The sequence below is a fragment of the Ustilaginoidea virens genome, chromosome 1 (assembly GCF_000687475.1).
Source record: "Ustilaginoidea virens chromosome 1, complete sequence".
In the NCBI taxonomy this organism is placed as follows: domain Eukaryota; kingdom Fungi; phylum Ascomycota; class Sordariomycetes; order Hypocreales; family Clavicipitaceae; genus Ustilaginoidea; species Ustilaginoidea virens.
In genome coordinates, this window is record NC_057316.1 from 6,913,353 (window position 1) to 6,926,932 (window position 13,580).

Sequence of the window (13,580 nt, forward strand, 5' to 3'; positions counted from 1 at the left end):
CAGACTCACCAGTCACCACCATAACGCGCGTGCACGTGGCTTGTAGGGCGCCGTAGCGCCAGCGGATTGATTTGTGCAAGTCTGGAATGTTCATCCGAAGACAGACAGACACCCATGGGAAGATCATCGCTACGTTTGACTCTTACCGGCGATGCATGCTTTTGATTTGACTGGGAGGCTCCTCCACCAAAGATCCCTCCACCAAAGCATGCGATGGCTGTTTTTGTGTGTTTGTTTAGCGCCTTGATAGGGGAAACGGGGAATACGACAACTTGAACGAAACTTCTCGGCATTGCAGCAGCGACATCATCACCATCGATGGCGGCATCTGCAACAACGGTGGCACCATGCCTAGGATCCGATGATATCGTCACAGCATATGCCAGGCATCAGCCCTTCGCACCGCGCTCTAAAAAGTTCCGACTTCGCAGTACCTACCCACCTCTACTACGACGTGCCAGGTCTCCTCAGACAATCAGACCTCTTCCTGTGGGCAGCCAGCTCCTCCTATCTTGGTCTGCTCGTCCACCCGTACCTGGTAATGATACTCGAGCCGCAGCAAGGCCGCAGCTATAAAATTCCACAAGGGCATGCTACCTCGGCACATGCACCAGACGCTTACTTCGAATACGACACCCTAATATTACACCTCCCATCCTCCCACTCCCAGTAGGGGTAGGTAGGCCCTCTGAATCTGCTCCTACTTCTACATGTTCCATCGACATTCTAGGCATAGGTATACAAAGGGGAAGGGCCTTGCGAGCGAGGGAGGCGTCACCGAGTCAATGACCCAACTGTAATCGGCGATGCTCCTGACGATGTTGTCTTTTGGCACAGTGCAAACGCCGGCGCCATTTTCCAAGTTGACATCAATTGTAATGTCAACGTACTCGGCGCTATAAATTGCGCCATGCCTCCTGCTACATCGCGGTTGTCAGCCATCAATGGCCAGTTAGACTGAAGTTCTCGTCAAGCCATGTTCAGGAAGGCCCCAAATAAAGGGGCCGGGTTTTCTTTCCAATCTTCAAGTTGATGTGTTGGAATCCCCTGGACTCTAGTTGATGGAGTAGTCACTGGTACGAATGGGACAGAATTTTCAGTTATATACTTGGCGGCCATTGGTATTGACTTGCTCCAGCAGGGCCGCAAGCGAAATCAAGATGCGCGACAGGCTTGGGGTATCAGTCTCTCTCACTACTCCTTACTGGCCCCAGCCAGATATGGTTCCAGCTGTTTATAGTCAACCATAAAACTCTCCGCCATGTCATTTCTTCGAGCTCAATCTTCTCCATTGCGCTCCATATCCACCAAATTGACAACACAAGATCAAGGCTCTGTAGACAGCCAATGTACCTACACGCCTCGTAATAGTCGCCAACTTCCCAATAACAACGGCCCAGTCAACCTGCCGCGCGGGCGGTTGCACAAAGAACAGCGGCACCGGCTTTATCATGTCTTTTTTCTTTTCCCTTTGCAAGGTTGCCAATCAATCCTAGATCTTGCTTGGCCTTGAGCCGCCATCCAACCTGATCACGGTGCCGTTAAGCATGACGTTCTCGATGCAGTGCTTGACCAGCCCAGCAAACTCCGCCGGTTGACCCGATCTCTTGGGAAACTCGTACGTTGCTTCCAGGGATTTCCTGACTTTGTCGCTCATCATGCTCGTCATGCGCGTTTCGAATAAAGACGGCGCGATTGTCACCACGCGAATACCGAACCGCGCAAGGTCTCGAGCCATAGGCAGAGTCATGGCAGCCACGGCACCTTTACTTGCCGAGTAAGAGACTTGACCTTTTTGGCCGTCAAAGGCAGCAGAGCTAGCAACCATGACGACGATGCCACGCTCTCCGTCGGGGCCTTCGGGTGCCTTGGCCATCTCCGCGACTCCCTGGCGGACCAAGTCCAGAACACCACGGAGATTGACCCCGAGCACAAAGTCAACGTCGTCCATGCTAAACGCTGATCCCTCGCGGTCCAGAATCTAGCGCGTGCCAAGGTCAACTTTTTACGCTCCCTACGTTTAGGCGGGGGAAAGGGGCAAGAACATAAAAAAGGTACATAGCGGTGGAGCACGTACTGTGGCGGGAGTAGAAACACCAGCAGCCGGGATCACGCCGCCGATGGGCTTGTTGACCTGCTTGGCCCAGTCTGCAGTTGCTTGCACAGCCTTGGCGATGCTATCCGTCTTCAACACATCGCAGTCGAAAAACCTGGCCGATGAGCCGATTTCCTTGACCAAGTCATGGGCATCCTGGTTCATGTCCAAAATGGCAACGTTGCCGCCGTGGTTGACGATTTCCAGAGCACATGCCTTGCCTAAGCCAGAGGCACTGGTGCGAAAAGGTCAGCATGTGAAAGAAACTCTTGGCGAAAATCACCCATCCTCGTCTTACCCTCCGGAGATGAGAAACGTGCGATTTTCTATCTTCATGATGACGGGGAATTATCAAGCAAGAACTTGCGTCAGGGGGTCGTTCAAAGACGGTGAGAGCGAGCACGAACAGAACCAGCCTGCCTGTTCTGTCATGGTGGTTGGACTTGGGTTGCCGTTTAGCTCGTCGACGTTGAATATGGAGCAAGTTTGAATGCTTTGAATTCGTCGTAGGCCTCGGCAACTCCAGGTGGACCCAACGTCGGATACATAAGTATCTCCTAGGTTCTGTCACCCCAGCATGGAAGGGCGACTTCTACCTCCAAGATACCTCTAATGCATCGGGCACGGACTCCGGAGTACGGATACCTCCGACGAGCCAATGAGTGACATGCTGCTGGTCACTGGCATCCCACTATAGCTTAGTCATGTTTCCGTATTAGACCAGTTGACCCTCCACCCCAACTGTTTTGGCAAGGAACGGCGCGTTATCCGCCAGTTTATTGTCTGCTATCTATAAGGCGACCGCACCGCGACGCAATCAATTTATTCCAAGTCGCCGTGGCCATCGCCAATCTGCCACCAACAAACCAAGTGTAGGAAGCAGCACTCCGCCGCGCTCCGCCCTTTGCACGCCCACCGCTGAAAACCACATCGTCCTCTCTCGTCCCGCAGATGCAAATCAACGCCCAGCTGCGTCGACCATACCACCAAAACTCTTGCCGCCGCCCGTCATGACGAGACCTCGAGGTTATTCGGGCACCAGCGAGGATAGCACGGGCGCGGCCCGAGAGCAGGTATGAGGAGGCGGCGCCTGATTCTGCTCTGTTTCGGACCATCCGCACCTCGCGGGCTGAGATGCTGATTATAGTTGCAGGAGCTGGGGAGCATGTACGATTACCTGGCAAAGATTATTTTGCTCGGTCCCAGCGGCGCCGGCAAGTATGCATCGCTCTCACCACCTTGCAGCAAAACCCGCTGCTGCGACTGAACGGGCGGTTGCACCTGAACCTGGTCGCTCACTGTGCGTAGGTCTTGCCTGTTGCATCGCTTCGTCAAGAACGAGTGGCGTGTCCTGTCCTCGCAAACCATTGGCGTCGAGTTTGCAAGCAAAATCATCAAGGTTGGCACAGGAGCACGGAGGAAACGTATCAAGCTTCAGGTACGTACCCTCTATGCGCATCCCACCGTACCTCGTCGGTCAGATCGGCCAACCCGATGCGGTTGCAGCTATGGGATACTGCGGGCACGGAACGGTTTCGATCAGTATCACGATCATACTATCGCGGAGCGGCCGGTGCGATTCTCGTGTACGACATCACCTCGCATGCGTCCTTCCGCGGCATCCAGCCTTTTCTCAACGACGCGCGGGCGCTGGCATCCCCAAATCTGAGCCTGATACTGGTTGGCAACAAGCTCGACTTGGCGTCGGACTCTTTGGTAGACACCAGCCTACACCCGCCGACACCGAGCAGTGTCGGTTCCCACTCGACCATCACGGCGGCGACGGCAGCCAGTTCGCTGTCGCTGTCCACCTCGAATACAACCACGACAGGGACCCTGTACGGAAGGGAGCGGTGCAGCTCCATCATGGCCGCCAACCATGAAAGAGCAACTGTCGCTCCCGACGGCCGGGAAACCAGCACCGTGGAGGTGACGCGATGGGCCAGCACAGCAGGAATCTCGGTGGTGACCGAAGTCAGCGCCCTGAACGGGGAAGGGGTAGATGAGATTTTCAACCGCCTCGCGCGCATCATTCTGACCAAGATTGAGCTGGGAGACATTGACCCGGATGACCCCATGAGCGGCATTCAGTACGGCGACGGCGGCGGGTGGCTCACGGCCAGTGATGGCGGCAGCATTAAAAGTTCCATGACTGGGGCCACCGTGGACGACAATTTAGCCGGCATTCGACGACGCAGGCGCGGGAGGGGTAGGAACCAGAACTGGGGCATCAGGGAATGGGAGGAAGTATTTACGTTGAGCAGCCGCAGCAGAAGAGGTGGGGGATGCTGCTGAGATGCAGCTCTACTGGTTTGGGTTTGGGTTGCGCAAAGTGTGCAGCATGACACGGTGCCGGCGACGGCTTCCCTTTTCTTCCCTTTTTTTTTCTCCTTCTTCTTCTTCTTCCTTTTTCCATTTCCCCTTTCTGTATAGCAGGCATATTTTGCATTGTCCGACTTTTGCTTTCAGCGTCGCTGGCGTTTGGGTAGTAGGGTCTCGATGGAACGGGGTACTGGAGCTGCTTTCTACAGTTCAGCTGATGACGTATGGCCGCATTTACGGTAATATCTCGTACAGTACGTGGCAATCAGCCTAGCCACTCGCCTGAAAGACTTGAGAGTAGGTCTGGAGAGTAACGTCTGGAGAGTAACGTTGGGTAGGTTGCCTTTGCGGCGGCTGCAGGTTGTTGTTCCACACGGCGGACACTGGAGGTGGAGGACGTGTGAGCAGAGGCGGCGGCCTCACTCAGATCGAGTGTATGGGATTCGATAAGACGGTAGGAACACGCTAATAGAAACTGAATTGATGCTAATGTTGTTTTCCCCGAGGTTTTTAGGCTTGTAGAACCTAATCGTGCCGTGCCATCTTGTGATTCTTCTGTCCGCCATTGCATTTGATGCTTTTTACGAGACGGAACCAACCAGTCAGACGCTCTTTCCCAAAGAATCCAAGACTCCAGTTGTGTCGTCATTATACTCCGTACCCTGCCGCCCCTCATTTCCCCTCCGTCTGTGATCTGCCCAAAGCGTCGTGGGGTTGCACAAGGGACGGCGCCACATCCTTTGATGACTCTGCCAGCAGCAAGAGTCCTTTTGCTTTCGTCTCGCATCCTTTTAGTAAAGAGAGTTTTCCGTCGCGCTCAGGTCTCGTTCAGAGGGAAGTGTAAAAGTTCAGCAGCAGCGGCCAGGCACCATGTCTGCTCGGGTAGTGATTCCAATCAACACAAACTGGCACTTCAAGCAGGCTGGGAAAGACGACAGCGCTTACCTACCTGTTGCTCAATTCCCGACCCAGATTCATCTAGACCTCCTGCATCACAAACTCATTCCCGATCCGTACGTTGGAAAGAATGAGAACGGTGTCCAGTGGGTTGGCGAGACTGTTTGGGTTTACAAGACAACCTTTTCCACGCCAGAGATCGGCGGCCGTGCAAAGGCCGTGCTAGCTTTTGATGGCCTCGACACATTTGCCACGGTCGTTCTAAATGGCAAAACGATCTTGGAGACGGATAACATGTTTGTTTCCGAAAGAGCTGACGTAACCAATGTATTGAGCAGCGGTGAGGATAATGAGCTCGTAGTTACTTTTGATGCTGCGTATCTTCGTGGTTGGAAAGTCGTGGAGCAACACCCCGAACACAAATGGGTTTGTTCGAATGGGGACAGCTCTCGCCTTGGCGTTCGAAAGTCGCAGTATCACTGGGTAAGTACAAGTTTCAACTTGCCCAGACAGTCCCCCTTTCGTACTACTACTAGCTGAAATCTCTTTTTCCTTTCTCAGGGCTGGGATTGGGGTCCCGTGTTTCTGACATGCGGCCCATGGAGGCCGGTAAACTTGGAACTCTACGAGTCTAGACTCACTGATCTTTACTGCGAGTTCGACATTGAAGAGTCCCTCGACAGTGCCCAGGTTGTATCGCACGCTGTTGTTGAAGGGAACGCATCTCGTGTGCGGTTCGACATTTCGCTCAAGTCAAAGAGTGTCGCTTCCGAGACCGTCAGCGTTATAGATGGTCAGGCTGTGGCTACTTTCAAGGTGCAAAATCCAGAGCTTTGGTATCCCATCCGGTATGGAAAGCAGCCGTTGTACGCTATCAAAGCCACCCTCATCGACGGAGGTGCAGAGGTTGACACTGTGGTCAAGAGGGTTGGTCTTCGCAGGGTTGAACTAGTCCAGCAACCTCTAATAGACCAGCCCGGAACTAGCTTCTTTTTCAAGATTAACAAGATTTCCATTTTCTGCGGAGGAAGCAACTGGATTCCCGCGGATAGCTTCGTCTCTCGCATCTCCAAAGAGCGATATTACGACTGGGTAAAGATGGTCGCCAACGGGAACCAGTTTATGCTGCGTGTCTGGGCTGGCGGCTTCTACGAAGAAGAGCCGTTTTACAGTGCCTGTGACGAGCTTGGCATTCTGGTGTGGCAGGATTTTCTGTTTGCTTGCGGGAACTACCCAGCTCATCCCGAGTTTCTCAAGTCTGTTGAGCGCGAGGCTCGAGACAATGTCCGCAAGCTTCGCCATCATCCCTGCATCGTCATCTGGGCCGGCAACAACGAGGATTATCAGATTGCGGAGCAATACAAGCTCGGCTGGGATCCGAACGACGCCAAGCCCGAGAACTGGCTCAAATCTGATTTCCCTGCTCGCTACATCTACGAGAAAATTTTGCCAGGCATTTGCAAGGAACTGATGCCAGACACGCCATATCACCCCGGCAGTCCTTGGGGTGGCCAGGGCACAACTGACGGAACCATTGGCGATATACACCAATGGAACGTCTGGCATGGATCGCAGGAGAAGTACCAAAATTTCGACAAGCTGGTAGGACGGTTCGTGTCCGAGTTTGGCATGGAGGCTTTCCCCTCAATCAAGACGATCGGGGCTCTTCTCCCCAACGGAAAGGCCGATGTTGAAGCATTCGCTCAGTCATCTACGATGGACTTCCACAACAAGGCCGCCGGTCATGAGCGCCGTCTAGCGTTGTACCTAGCCGAGAATATTCGCTACACCCCGGATCCTCTCGACTACTACGTGTACTGCACGCAGCTGGTGCAAGCCGAGTGCGTTGCGTCTGCGTATCGGCTCTGGAAGAGGGAATGGAGAGGTCCCGGCCGAGAGTATTGCGGCGGTGCCCTCGTTTGGCAGATGAACGACTGCTGGCCGGTGACGTCGTGGGCCATCTGCGACTACCATCTCCGCCCAAAACACGCCTACTTTAGTGCCAAGAGGGAGATGGCGCCCATATCCATCGGAATCAAGCGGCGCGAGACGAGGCACGCCAGAGATCGATACACTCGTGTTCATGTAACGACGGAGACCAAGGTCGAGATATGGGCTTCCAACTTGAACCTGGAAGACTTGACGGCCGACTGCGTGGTCAAGGCTTGGGATGTAGAAAGCGGAAAGCAAACGTATTCGGACACGGTGTCTGCGAAGCAGCTCCTCCCCGGCAATGCGTCGACGGAAATTGCCTGTCTGAACGTGCCCGTTGTCAAGAAGGATGCGGACGAAGAGAGCCGCACCGTGGTCGCAGCCTACCTGCATCAGGATGGTAAGCAGATTGCTCGCCACGTGAACTGGCCGGAGCCTCTCAAGTACCTGCACCTGCGAAAGCCAAGGCAATTAAAGGCCGAGCTAGCCGCGGATGGTAGGTCGGTCGAGCTGAGTGCAGAAGTTCCGGTCAAGGGTCTGGCGGTGGAGTGTGAGGACGACAAGGTCCGGTTTGACGACAACTTGATCGACATTGTGCCTGGCGAGACTGTTGCCATTGGGGTAAGGGGGGCGAGCAAAGATGCGAGATTTACAACACGGCATCTGAACATGCTCCACTGAGTCTGCGCACGTGAAGCTGTACCGTGGGGGGAAGGGGGGGGGGGGGGGGGGGGGGGGGGGGGTGAGTGAGCTATTTGAGCAAGAATATGACGTCTCTGAAGGAGTATACGCATTTTGAGCCTGCCAAGCTGGGGATTGTTGGCTGTTGCGTCAACAGAGAGCCACTTACAATCGATGAGTGAATTTTTGGTTGTGCAGCTCAACATGAAGAAGCAGCTGGCGGCGGAGCAGCAATGAAGCCTGGCTTTCAAGCGCGTAAGCATGGGGCAACCTGCAACGGCATAATCTTGAGGTGTACGAGCGGTGACTGGAGTAGCGCATGTCGCATGGACGGGAGTCTGACCATGAAGCGACGAGGAATGCATGTGGAAACAACATACCCAAGGTCTTGCGTGATTGAAATGATGTTTAAATTTACCATGTCTGATACATTCTTAGCTCATATAAGCCATGTGGCTGTTACAACAGACTCTTGCGGCAGTCCATGGACGGGAACCGGGTTCTCCGTGGCTTCTCACCAGCAGCACACGAGGCGGAGCAAGTCCCGCCGAGACCGGGGCAGGCTCTCCATTCCCCCCGGTGCGGGTGCGGGTGGCCCGGCCGGAGATCGGCAGAAGTGGAAAGTGGATCTGTCTGGTCGCATGGGATAAGAGGGGTTCCCGGCACGATGATTCGCGGCTCGGGGCCGGGTGCCGTGGGATCGCTCCGCGGGCGCCGAATTTAGAATTGCTGGATTTCCGGGACTCTTGCGCACCAGCTCATCTCCGCCTTATGCTTTTTTGCCAAAAACTTCAAGGTAAAGAGGAAAAAAAAAAACAAAAAAGACGAGAAAAGAATAGAGAAGAACAGGAAACGACTCGCACGCATTCTGGACGTGAAGCCAGGGCGGCACCACAACGACGAGCAGCCTGACGGTCCCCAGGAAACCGCCCAGGGCGCTGCAATCGCTAGCACGAAGCTGGAAGAGCCGTCGGCCTCGCCATCACAGCCGCGATGCGGGATCCGGCGGGCGCGGGCGGCGCTCGAACACGACGGCAAAGCAGACGCGTCTTCACGCACCTCCCAGCGACGGCGGCTGTAGGGGACGCCGCGCCTTTGCGGTGCGACAGCCGGGCGATGGCTGGCCCATCGGGCGGGCGCGCTTCTCGACACAAGGGCCGCGTCTGTCGAGCTGGGTATGCGATCGCGGCCGTCAAGGGGTCAGTCGGGGAACCGCAGCCCCCCCCCCCCCCCCCCGGCCGGGCAGGTCCCGCGCACGGCGGCCGCCGTCGCCATCGGATAGCAGGGTGTTCGGACATGTCGGCCAGCAGGCTGCGGGGTCGCAGTGAGCCGGCAGTGCGTTTCGGACGCGCGAAGTCGGGGGGCCCCGGACGTCCTGGCGAGGAGAAGTCTCGGTTGTCCGGCCACGGCTGCCGGCCAGGGGGGGATGAAGCCTGCCAGGACCGAAGCGGGCGATGGATGAGGCGCGGACGACCGGGGAAGGCGAGGCTGCCGCGCGAGTTTGTCGTTCCACGATGGAGGATGCAGCTGATGGCGACGTGATGCAGCGACGCCGGGTGGCCGAGACGCCGTCCGTGCGTGCCTCCGATCCTGGCGGCTGGCTGGCGGCTGGCTGGTGACCGCCGCTGCCGCGCCAGACCGCCCGCCGCCCCACCCCTCTCGCAGCACATTTTCTCGCCTCCAGTTCGCCATTTTTTTCTTCCCTTTTCCCCCCTTTTATCTTCCCCTAGTTTTCCGCCGTCCTCATCCGGCGTCCCGATCCGCTGCCCGCGCGCAAAACCCACGCGAGGAAACCAAAAGCGATCCCGTCACGGTAAGTCCCCCCCCCTTCCCGCAGCCCCCCATGGCCAGCTGCTCGCTCCCCACGAGTCTTTTTCTCTCTCCCCGGGCGCCTTCTGTCCCGAGAGGAAAGCGCTTCCGCCGAGTCGCCTCGTTTTGAGGTGCTCGCTCGAAGTGGGCGGGCCCGCTGGGACGACGAGGACCTCGTGGCGCTTTGCTTGTCGCGAGCAGGCCTTCTTGTTGGGCTGCAATATGGATCTGGACCGTCATAGTCCGCGCCTATTTGCCGCCGCGGGGTTTCTTTGGGAAGCTCGCCGGGCGGGGCTTACGTGGGCGTGGCTCCGGGAGTGCCGACATTTGTGCGTGAGGTGGTGATGGTGATGATGGAGATGATGGATGGGGTGGGTGAGGAGGCTGTTTGTGCCGAGGTTGGTTCGGTCTGTTAGATGGGAGGAGGCAAGGGGGAAAGTAATGTCGGGTTGGGACAGTTGAGCTGGGCGGGTAGTTGGTGATGGGTGGATGGATAGATAAATGGCGTGGCCACCGGGTGTGTTGGCTCGGAGCAATAGCAGCCAGGCGGGGGTTGATTAATTTACTTTTCTAGCGGTATCACCAGACGTGTCGGGAAGCGCCAATCTTCCCAACTACAGACCAGACTGCAGACCAGATTGCACACCAAACTACAGATTACAGACTACTTACATGGGTTGGCCCGGCCCCGGAGCGGTCGCATCGTCAAACACTCGCGCAAGCGCCGACTTAAAACACGCCAGCTCTCGCCGCCTCCCCGGCGTTGGCTTCGGCAAGCTCCTCGGCTCGCTTCTTGCCCCGGCCCCGGCCGCCTTCGCCGACGCCCATCCGCCGGGCGACGTAGCGCTGGGCGACAACGCCGAGCGACAGGCTCAGCGTCTCCTCCAACCACTCGGCCACCCACTCCCGCGGATCGACGCCGCCGCTGTCGAGAATGTCCCGGATCTCCTCGGGGACTCGTGCGTCGTACGAGGCGTCTTGGCTTGCGTCGCTGGAGCGAGGGGTAAGGAGGACGGGGGTGGTGGGAGCGGTGGTGGCGGTGTCGGCGGTGTCGGCGGCGGTGTCGGCGGCGGCGGTGTCGGCGTCGAGCCAGCGGAGCCAGCGGAGCGGCAGGCTCTGGCTGACTGTCGAAAACTCAATCTCGTGGACGGGGTCGAGGACAAAGACGGCGAAGCGGACCAGCTCGCCGCCGTGGCCGTCCTGGTCCTGTACCGCGGACGACGCCTTGTCCTTCTCGGCCGGGGCGGAGGCCGCAAAGAGCGTCTTGTCCGGCTCCGTGGTGACGGCCTGCACGGCCAGGAAGACGTCCGACGTGCGCACCGGGTTGCTCTCGCTCAGGTCCTCGGTCGCGCGCATCTTGGCCAGCTCGATGCCGCCGCTGGCCGCAAAGTACTCGGCCGCGTGGGACTCGGCGTTGGCCCGGCACAGCTTGGTGCCTTCCATGATGCCGCCGACGGAGCCGAGCTCCCGCGGCGAGTCGGTCTGGCGCCACCAAGGCCCGTCGTGCCACCCGGCGCTGCCGTCGCTGTGGCGCCGCGAGCCGCTCTCGTGACCGCGCTGCACGACCAGGAGGTCGCCGCCCTCGACCTGGGACATGACGCGGGCGAACACGCCGTGGACGAGGGGGGTCATGGAAGGGTAGCCGACCAGATCGTGGGTGATGTGGATCTTGAGCCTCTCGTGGGAGCTGATGGGCGGAGCAAGCGTGTGGAGGATGTTGGTAAAGGTGGGCAGGGCTCGATTTCGAAGTTCATCGCCTGGAAGCCGAATTTCATTAGCAACCTTGTCCGGGAGTTTTCTTTCTTTCTTTCTTTCTTTCTTTCTTTCTTTCTTTCTTTCTTTCTTCCTGCGACAACTCGCAATGGATGCAATGGCTTTCCCGCGCTTACCGTAGCTGCGCAGCGTGCCGACGTCAATGCCTCCGGAAAGGCCGCGAACCTGATGAGCCCATTTCTTGGCCTCTTCGTTCTGCTGGATTTCCTTGTAGGCGGCCTCGGCCTGCTTCATGACGCCAGTGGCAGTGGAGAGAATGCCACCCCACCAGCCGCCGCCAGCCAGCTGCTGCTGGTGCTGCTGGTGCTGCTGGTGGAGCTGTTCGACGGTTCCCTTCTTCTCGGCCTCGTGGAGCTCCGAGCTGGTCGCGCTGGGCGTGAAGCTGGCCCTCAGGCTTCGGGCACTGTCGGTGGATTTGCGAGCAGCGGCGGACCTATCCTCGCCCGCGGGCGGTGTGCCGGGGGGTCGTCTGGCACCACCACCACCACCACCTTCCTTGAGCCGAGGAGTATGAGGACGCGAGGCGGGCTTTTCCGAGGCGAGCTGCGACTCTAGATCGGCAAGGATGTCGGCGTCGCCAATGGCCTTGGAGGCTGCGGACGCGGATTTGGGGGCTTTGGCGTTGGCTGGTTTCTTGGACTTGGCGTCGACGGCGATGCCTTGGAAGAGTTCGTCGAGGTTGTCATCAGCGGCAGCGGCCGCCTTGGGTTTTTTCGTGGCCATTTTCTTCTCTTGGGCCGTGCCCTTGCTCTTTTTTTATTTTATTTTTTTACTATTTCCGTTCAGACTGTGTAAATGCCGACGATGGCACAAAGCTGTTTTGACGAGGCGAGGAGGCGGCTTCAACGTTGTTGCTTGGCAGGTTGGGTTGGGAGGTTTGGATTTGTTTGCGGGGGGGGGGAGGGCGGACGTTGAGGTAGGTCAGCGATGATTGGAGGGTGGAGGTCCAGGGGGGCTGCTGGAATGAAGACTTGCCCATGTCATCAATGCCCGCATGCACCGAACCCATCAACCCATCCCATCCCATTCACGGACGGGGGCTTGACAGTGGCAGGCAGTGGGCAGGCGTAGGAATGCTGATGCTCCAGCAGCCGAGCAACATGGAAAACAAGCGAGCACGGGGTGCATGCTGCGTGCTGCCAATGCGTTTAGGCTGCCGCTGCCTTTGTCTTGTTCCGGGGGCTTCATGGAGCGTTTGTTTGGCGTTTGCCGTCGATTCTGGTGCGGTCTGGTCTGGTGCTTGCAGTTGACTTGACCAGACCAGACGTTTGCCGTGCAGTTTGCCACAGTGGCTAGAGGGGGGCAAGCCGAAGCCCGCCGGGGGATGGCAGGCGGGTGGCAGGCGGGTGGCAGGCGGACGGCAGCGCTGCGGCGCCCTGTAGGCTGGCCCTGGGCTGGCCGTGCTGTTAGCAGCGATTGACCTCAGGCTGGCCGCCAGGCCTTATTGCTGGGCCCTATGCCCATGTCCAGGCAATACCAGACTTCATTGTCTGCCTACGGCGGCCGGCCTATGCTGGTTGCCCCTTGTGCGCTTCGCCTCCCCTCGTGGCCCCACTCTTGTCCCTGTCGGGAAACTGGGGGTCTCGGCTTATTGTTCGAACCCACGACGACCAACCCAAACCACAAGACCAGACCAGACAGCTTTGAGCAAAAAAAAAAGAAAGAAAAAAAAAAAAAAGAAAAAGAAACGACGGAGAGACCAGGAGACCACAAGCACAGAGACCAGCAGAGACCAGCAGAGACAAAGCAGAGACCCAGCCACAGCTAACACGCAAGCAGGCCGAGGGACCAAAAAGCCAAAGCGGGAAAACAGACGCAAAAAAACACCAACCCAAAAAAAAAAAAAAAAAAAAAAAAAAAAAAAAAAAAAAAAAGGAAAAAGAAAAAGAAAGAGAGAGAGAGAGAGAGCGAGCGAGCAAGCACAGTCAATCCGTCTGATAACTCGACATCCATCCCGGCCAGCGCTTCATCACCTCCATCACCCATCTTCATCCCCACCCTTCTCTCCGTGCTCTTTGCCCGGGCCTTTGTCTTGCCAAATGCTTCTTCCCCCTTGACCCGAGCCTGGTGC

At 57.4% G+C, this 13,580-nt stretch overlaps 5 protein-coding genes across 5 annotated transcripts; 2 read left to right on the top strand and 3 right to left on the bottom strand.

Annotated features, from left to right (window-relative positions):
* Window positions 1–1,492: 1,492 nt before the first annotated feature.
* Window positions 1,493–2,431, bottom strand: UV8b_01629 (uncharacterized protein; the record flags this gene model as incomplete). The annotated part of the gene is made up of 3 exons (XM_043139127.1): window positions 1,493–1,981; window positions 2,078–2,330; window positions 2,394–2,431. The coding sequence occupies 3 exons, from the start codon at window positions 2,429–2,431 to the stop codon at window positions 1,493–1,495; spliced, it is 780 nt and encodes a 259-aa protein (XP_042995061.1).
* Window positions 2,432–3,105: 674 nt separating this feature from the next.
* On the top strand, window positions 3,106–4,390 carry UV8b_01630 (uncharacterized protein; the record flags this gene model as incomplete). The annotated part of the gene is made up of 4 exons (XM_043139128.1): window positions 3,106–3,168; window positions 3,249–3,313; window positions 3,404–3,533; window positions 3,602–4,390. 4 exons carry the CDS (start codon window positions 3,106–3,108, stop codon window positions 4,388–4,390), a joined length of 1,047 nt encoding a protein of 348 aa, XP_042995062.1.
* An 897-nt stretch (window positions 4,391–5,287) lies between these two features.
* UV8b_01631 (uncharacterized protein) lies at window positions 5,288–7,927 on the top strand (the record flags this gene model as incomplete). The annotated part of the gene is made up of 2 exons (XM_043139129.1): window positions 5,288–5,797; window positions 5,876–7,927. The coding sequence occupies 2 exons, from the start codon at window positions 5,288–5,290 to the stop codon at window positions 7,925–7,927; spliced, it is 2,562 nt and encodes an 853-aa protein (XP_042995063.1).
* A 947-nt stretch (window positions 7,928–8,874) lies between these two features.
* On the bottom strand, window positions 8,875–9,597 carry UV8b_01632 (uncharacterized protein; the record flags this gene model as incomplete). The annotated part of the gene is made up of 1 exon (XM_043139130.1): window positions 8,875–9,597. One exon carries the CDS (start codon window positions 9,595–9,597, stop codon window positions 8,875–8,877), a length of 723 nt encoding a protein of 240 aa, XP_042995064.1.
* An 868-nt stretch (window positions 9,598–10,465) lies between these two features.
* Window positions 10,466–12,232, bottom strand: UV8b_01633 (uncharacterized protein; the record flags this gene model as incomplete). Its single annotated transcript, XM_043139131.1, has 2 exons — window positions 10,466–11,493; window positions 11,626–12,232. 2 exons carry the CDS (start codon window positions 12,230–12,232, stop codon window positions 10,466–10,468), a joined length of 1,635 nt encoding a protein of 544 aa, XP_042995065.1.
* Window positions 12,233–13,580: the final 1,348 nt, after the last annotated feature.